This window comes from Triticum dicoccoides, chromosome 7B (genome assembly GCF_002162155.2).
Source record: "Triticum dicoccoides isolate Atlit2015 ecotype Zavitan chromosome 7B, WEW_v2.0, whole genome shotgun sequence".
Classification (NCBI taxonomy): domain Eukaryota; kingdom Viridiplantae; phylum Streptophyta; class Magnoliopsida; order Poales; family Poaceae; genus Triticum; species Triticum dicoccoides.
In genome coordinates this window covers 655,111,690-655,118,267 of record NC_041393.1, presented here as the reverse complement: position 1 = coordinate 655,118,267, position 6,578 = coordinate 655,111,690, and the positions used below count along the sequence as shown (strand labels likewise).

At 42.6% G+C, this 6,578-nt stretch overlaps 1 protein-coding gene across 4 annotated transcripts; it reads right to left on the bottom strand.

Moving 5' to 3' along the window:
• Positions 1–1,034: 1,034 nt before the first annotated feature.
• On the bottom strand, positions 1,035–4,739 carry LOC119339950 (OVARIAN TUMOR DOMAIN-containing deubiquitinating enzyme 11-like). 4 transcript variants are annotated; one of them, XR_005164292.1, is made up of 11 exons: positions 4,642–4,739; positions 3,345–3,584; positions 2,983–3,056; positions 2,781–2,835; positions 2,549–2,623; positions 2,348–2,421; positions 2,199–2,268; positions 2,004–2,088; positions 1,662–1,746; positions 1,465–1,521; positions 1,035–1,300 (listed from the first exon to the last, which is right to left on the bottom strand). XR_005164292.1 is itself a non-coding variant. In XM_037611855.1 (10 exons), the coding sequence occupies exons 2-10, from the start codon at positions 3,513–3,515 to the stop codon at positions 1,257–1,259; spliced, it is 705 nt and encodes a 234-aa protein (XP_037467752.1). In that variant the 5' UTR covers positions 3,516–3,584; positions 4,642–4,739; the 3' UTR covers positions 1,035–1,256. The 4 variants fall into 4 exon arrangements, 2 of the variants coding, with proteins under 2 accessions (XP_037467752.1, XP_037467753.1); XR_005164293.1 differs by having other exon boundaries at positions 2,199–2,247; XM_037611855.1 differs by lacking the exon at positions 2,004–2,088.
• Positions 4,740–6,578: the final 1,839 nt, after the last annotated feature.

Sequence of the window (6,578 nt, the reverse complement as noted above, 5' to 3'; positions counted from 1 at the left end):
TAACAACAAAAGCATTTGCAGGCTGTGGATATTGGACGTAAGCAAAGAATAAAGCCACCGTATGGTCATCGGCCTTTTATTCGAGCATGGTTAACTGGCTATATGATGTTGCCACGTTATTTATAGTCAAACTTATAGCCGGCAGGTACAATAGTTAGATGTAAATAAGTACTATTTTATTGATACATGGTCTACCTTCCTCTCTCGCAAAGTCTGTAGGAGTGTCTGCTACAGCCGCTGTTAGTTTGTAGCCCATTTCTCTTCTCTCTCTTCCAACTCGGCAAAAATATACTATTTTAAGTCTTACATCCCGTCAATAAAAATATACTATTTTAAGTCTTACACCCCGTCAGCAAAAATATATTATTTTAAGTCTTATAGCCCGCTTATGTCACCTTATTGTACTTGCTCTTAGAAGCATGATACTAATTAGTTATTCTACTTGCTCTTAAAAGCATGATACTGATTAGTAATTACACTTGTACTTGCTCTTAGAAGCATGATACTGATTAGTTATTCTACTTGCTCTTAAAAGCATGATACTGATTTGTAATTACACTCTGTTGTTTGTTTTCCGTTTTGAACAAATTTGTACTAATTACACTCTGTTGTTTGTTTTCCGTTTTGAACAAATTTGTACTAAAGCCACGACACTTATTTTGAGACAATGGAGTATATAATTTTCTCAGTGCCAACGTAGAACAGTGAAAGATTTGACACTCCACAATTACAGTCATGATTCAAATATATATTTTACGGCATGGAAATATCATTGACCAACAAATTAATGATCATTGACTGATAACACCGCAAAGAAAAAAGAAAAAGGAAACACAGTTGCCACTGTAGAACATAAGACTCGTGGAGCTGAGAGTTGGACATTCCATGTGTTTTTTCCTTGCTAAATACTACTCCCTCCGTCCGAAAATACTTGTCATCAAAATAAACAAAAGGGGATGTATCTAGAACTAAAATACATCTAGATACATCCCCTTTTATTCATTTTGATGACAAGTATTTTCGGACGGAAGGAGTACATCGAAGTTTACTGTACATTGCCTCATAATCCTACACAAACCTGGGTCACGTTTCGATATTTTTGCGGATGTGTTCCCGTAAAATTCCTGCGCAGTCTCAACTTGGATTTTACAAAGTAACAGTAAGCGCTAGTAAAGTATTGCAGACCCTGCTAAGCTCAAGGGAGAAGAACAGCTGCAGCAAAGAGAAGCTCCTCTCTCCCGGAAGTCGGTACCGCCCTAGAACAACCAATGCTTCTTCTTAGTTTTGCGAGTCAGGAGATCTGCAGTGCGCACAACAGGAGCTCATTTTTAGAAGATAGAACTGATCAATGACCGGATAATGCAGTAACTGGAATGGATTGTTAAAATTTTAATGGCCTGTAATGATGCAAATGAACATTGGTAGTTCCCCAAATCAGCATGTCTAAGCAAAACAAACGCTCACCGTCAGTCGCATACAAGGAATTGTAGTGTACTTCACACCAGAAGCTAAGCCAAAGCTCTGAAACACATGCCAAGGAAACATATTAGTTAGCATGTTTCCAGCGAAATCTTCGCGGGGCGCCGTGGAAAAGGCGAATCTCTCTAGAATTCAGGATTTTAACACAAGAGCATAAGAGATACTAGTGCACCGGCTCTCACCTCTTGTCGGAGTCAGGTCCCTGGGGACTATCTCGATTAAGCAGGTGTCCCTAAATGACGTCAGTAAGCAAATTTTGGCACCAAACTGTGAGCAAGTAGACATACAAAGGGAGAAAGGAGTCAGGAAGATAAAAAACATGAGTAATGACACATGCTAATGCCATGATAGTGTGTGTTGATGACTTGACAAGAACATGACAGTTCCAAGAGAAGCATTAATATAGACAGAAACCTGATTGATCACTAAACTTTTTTTTATAAGATTCAACACAATACTACGAACAGATGTTAATGGTAACATTATTTTGGCCATCTTAGACAGGGAATGCTATATCAACTTACATGAATAGTGAACAATGACATCAGACACACATATTACTGAATAGACTCGAAGTGGGACTTCTTTTTTGTGCCTCAGGCCTTTGAGCTATAGTCAGAGTTTTAGAAACAACAGGAACATTAATGTCAAAATGCTGCAATTACAAGGTTTTGCTACAGAAACCACTCAACCATCATCAAACTAGAAGTGCATGTTACCCGGTCTGCAGCCGCTTGTAAGGTCAGATGATCCCCCCATTCCCCTGATCTGCAGGACATATATACGAAGCTATGAATATATTTGAAGCCTAGTATACTGTCTCTGTCAACAGTGAACATGATCATTTAAGCAGCACAATCTGTGCTACCTTTTCATTTTCTTCAAGTACACCTTATATTCCATTGGTACATAGCCTTCATAGCGTTTTCTGAATTCCTTTAGCTAAAAAGCAGAGACAGGCTTCAGCATAGTTGCATATCAATGAAATTGTATTATCAAGTCTGCAAGATGATCAATGCTTTTATTTAGATTACTACAGAATGTCCATGGGCTGAGACAAACAGGCTACCTGCTTCATGACTGCCTTCCTCACTTGTTTGTGATATTCAGGATTGCGAAAAATTTGGTCTGCCAGAGCTCGAAACTGTAACAATAGGTCATTGGTAGGGTTTAAAAAGTGAGAACATACTGAAAGCTACAATAGGTTTATTAACATGTTATCTTCAAGAAATGGAACAGTGTTTTTTATTAAGCCTCATGCACTTTTTTTTTACTTTTTGGGGGTAAACATGTAAACAAACCTGACAATTTCCATCTCCCTCTATCTGAAACTCGGCCAGACCATAAGTCCCCAGCCTGCAAATAAAAGGTAATGCTAAATGAACTTTACATGCAAAAGATGCAACTTCAGAAGAAGGTGCAACAGCACATATATGCTGCAAGATCAATCCTACAAATGATGTCCACATTCAAGTGGAGGGAAGGGGTAAATATCATATTTACCTTTCCAACAGTCTTTCATGATCCAAGGTTGCATTATCAACATTAGGGATCTCTCCATTAACTCGAGGATGGTGCTGCCGCAAAACAGGGTGTTACTAGTTTTGTTATAAAAGATGGGCAAAGACCAAAGCCAATAACTTCACAGAATTATTATTTCATTTGGCAATGTGCAATTCAGAATTATAAATTTACACTGCATGTTAGTAATTACAGTATTGAGCACTACACCGACAAATCATGTTCAGTTCAGACTTCAGAGACAGTTCATCAAAGTAACTATGACTCAGCAAAAGGTAAAGCCCAAGGAAGCAAATAATACTAGAAGATTAAAAGGAAACAAATGTTGATTGGCTCTTGATTACCGGGACGGAACCCAAATGCAAGAGACGCCTCCCAAGACTATGTGCTTTGTCGTTCCTTGCGTGAGCGAGGAGGCTACCGATAGTTACGGACACCTCCTCCTCGCTTTCCTGAGTGCTGGTGCTGATGCTTGAGCTGGAGCTTTTACTGACATGATCCTGTTGTTCAGACATGACATGCTATCTCCAGATGAACATCGACAAGATCTTGGACCTCCAATGGGCTTCAAAGACAGAAAGTTACTGCAAGAAACAGAGAACAAGCATTTAAACACAGCAAGAAACAGCAGATGAAATGTAATACCAACTTTTTGCAACCAACAAGATGACTTTTACTAGCATACTAGCATTAGATGTTTACCTGATTGTACTAGGAAATACAGCAAACCTTACGGGGAGAGTGATGTCGGAACACACAAATTCCTAGCTCTTAATATCGTACCCTATGGGATGCATATGCAGATCTTAACCACCCAGTAGGGAGATATCCGGAGAATGTTTTAATTACTCCATTTAGTCAGCCCTTGTCTCTCGTAGTTAATACCTACACGTGGGATACTTCCGGACACTGCATACCAATCCCAACAAGCCAAATGGCACATGAGAGCGACTAGCAATAATGGGGATGGATAAGGAACCACCAACACAGAAGCATAGCAAAGCGTGCATATGCTCGCTGTAATTCCTCTGCCTCGGATGAGTGAGAATTTCAGACACTTGCAGATCCCAGTGCCTCTTTTCTCCCTATCCAAAACTGAAGAATTATGCTATACTTTTATAAGACCAAAGCAATACTGAAGGTGATCACAGGAGTCGAACAGACTATGAACCAACCAGTAAGCACATCGCGTAGCAGCAGATAAGCTGCAGACTACATCCCACCTGTCAGACAAGGATTAAAAACACTATCCAACAAGTTCACCTGGGTAAATAACTAGTTGACCGGAACCGGATCTTGGATGGGTCAACCTGAAGACCAAAGTGGTCATTTTTCTACATTTTCTGTCAGAGCCCAGCACCAGCTACAGTGTACACATGCGATCTTTCCTCGAGGGTTCTTCGAATCGATCTCAAAGATGATACTAGATAACACCCACTAATCAGGACGAGGACACCATATGAAACAATCAAGCCAATCAAGAGGGTAGAGAAGAGAGCTTCCCTTTTAAGAAAAATAAATAAATAAAACGAACAAGCGGAGCTGCAGAGGTCGGCTGCGCGCGGCGGGAGCGGCGATCGAGCGCGCGGAGCCCTAGCTCGCGAGCCGCGTGGGACGATCGGGCGAGGGGAGGGGACTTACCGGCTTCTCTGGCTCTCGGATCAGGGAGGGCGGCGGCGGCCGCGCGCGCGACGGGAGGGTGGGGGGGCGGAGCAGAGCAGAGCTCAGTAGCTCGCACTTGCTGTCGGAAGGGGGAGCGAGGGGAGGGGATAGAAATCGCCGCCTTTTCTTCACTTTCTTTGACGTTTTTAATTCGGGGAATTTGTGAGTTTACACCCCTCGGTCGGCCAGATTCTCAGCGAAGCCCAACATCTTCCATGCTTTCGTGCCAAACTATTCCAACTTTCAAATGGAGCGGGCTGTTTGACACTAATGTAGTGTTAAAAACGTTTTTATATTTTGGAACAGAGTGAGTATTTCTTAAGAAAAAAGTTTGAACTGCTTCCGGTCCCTGCATCATTGAGTGTTTTTTTCCTTCAAAATACAGTGGATTTATGAACTCAAGGTGAAGCATTAAGGAGATACTACATGCACAGTGAGCATACCCACCCCAACTTCTGCATGATTGATATGCACACGACCTGTGCATCGAGTGAAATAAGGCGTGTTATAGGAGGATTCTGTTCCTTCTCAATAGAACATGTTTGGCAATGATGGTGTGTACGATTTCTGTTCATAGAGGGTGAAGATAGGCAACGCCAAGGATCAAAGCACGAGCAGGGCCGGCCCTGGGGAGGGGCAGGGGGGCGGCCGCCCCAGGCCCCCAAAATCTAGGGGCCCCCGCCCAGGTTCGCAGGTAGGCCATGGCCCAGGGAGTCAGCTGGCAGCCCCGCACGCAACAGCCCACGACCATTCCTCTTTTTCCTTGAGATGACAAGTACTGGACATCAATCACGCCAAGATACCAGGCCTTGCCCAGCGGCATGCATGACCATCATTGACGGATAGTAGCGCAAGACACCGACGCCTCGTTTTTCCCATTGTACACACCACCGCCAGCGCCCAATTCCAGTCCCCAACACGGCAAGACCATGGCCTCCGATGCACTTCTGAGTAATTGGCCATATGTACACTTTGTAATTCAGAAACTAAAAAAAGGGTAAATCAAGAAAATGTGGTAGGATATAACACCTACCGAATATAAAGAAAGACAAATAATGTACATAGTTTGTGTTCCTTGATTATGAGACGATGTCTACAGAAAAGTATTAACCTCTAAGTTGCGTCAAATTCTTTATGAACTTATCAGCTTAACTCAATGATCAATTTTATGGTATTATAGTGATGTTGCAAAAGCTCTATCTTAAAGGCATTCGAATGTTTCTTTCGCTGTAAACAATTTCAATTTAGAGCAGTATCAAAGTAAATGAAAAATATGTTATCTTGATCTTTATATTAAGGGGCCCCAGATTTTAGTTTCGCCCCGGGCCCCCCAAATCTCAGGACCGGCCCTGAGCACGAGGGAGGTGTGGGAAGGGGGGACCGTCATCGAGTAAGGAGAAACAAAGATGGAAACACAAGATATTCCCTTTTGTATTCGGATTGCCCTTCATAGCTCTGGAATTGAAAAGGTTGTAAAATCCGCATACTTGCTTCAAATAAAAGTCGCACTTTGGAAAACTAAGCATGTGTGATTTCCAAACTATATGTTACCATCCTCATATTGGGAAAAAGGGTTAAGTCAAAATCTTCAAAACACCACTACGGTTTTTACCATGAGCTTCCAAAGTTGAATCATATGAGCTGGTCCTTAAAAAAATCAAATGGCTTGGTAAAAATACAAGTTCGGTTTATTTTCAACTCAAACGATATGTTGGACGTACAAAAGTCCTTATACACCCTTTTAAGAGCACTCCAGCCGTTCGGCCCCCCAGGGCACCGAAAAAGAGCGACCTGGGGGTGAGCCGGCGATAAACTCGGCGCTGGGGGCGGTTCGGCACCCAGCCGTCGCCCCCCAGGTCGCCCCCAGGTGCCGATTTCGGCCCAATGTTCGGCCCAATTATGTCCAAAAACGGCCC

Excerpts from the sequence above, each read along its gene's own strand:
- LOC119339950 (XM_037611855.1), bottom strand. The coding sequence starts at position 3,515 with ATGTCTGAACAACAGGATCATGTCAGTAAAAGCTCCAGCTCAAGCATC. Across the intron at positions 2,836-2,982 it reads CATGAAAGACTGTTGGAAAG|GCTGGGGACTTATGGTCTGG; the intron begins GTAAATATGATA and ends TTTTATTTGCAG. Across the intron at positions 1,522-1,661 it reads GGACCTGACTCCGACAAGAG|AGCTTTGGCTTAGCTTCTGG; the intron begins GTGAGAGCCGGT and ends CATGTGTTTCAG.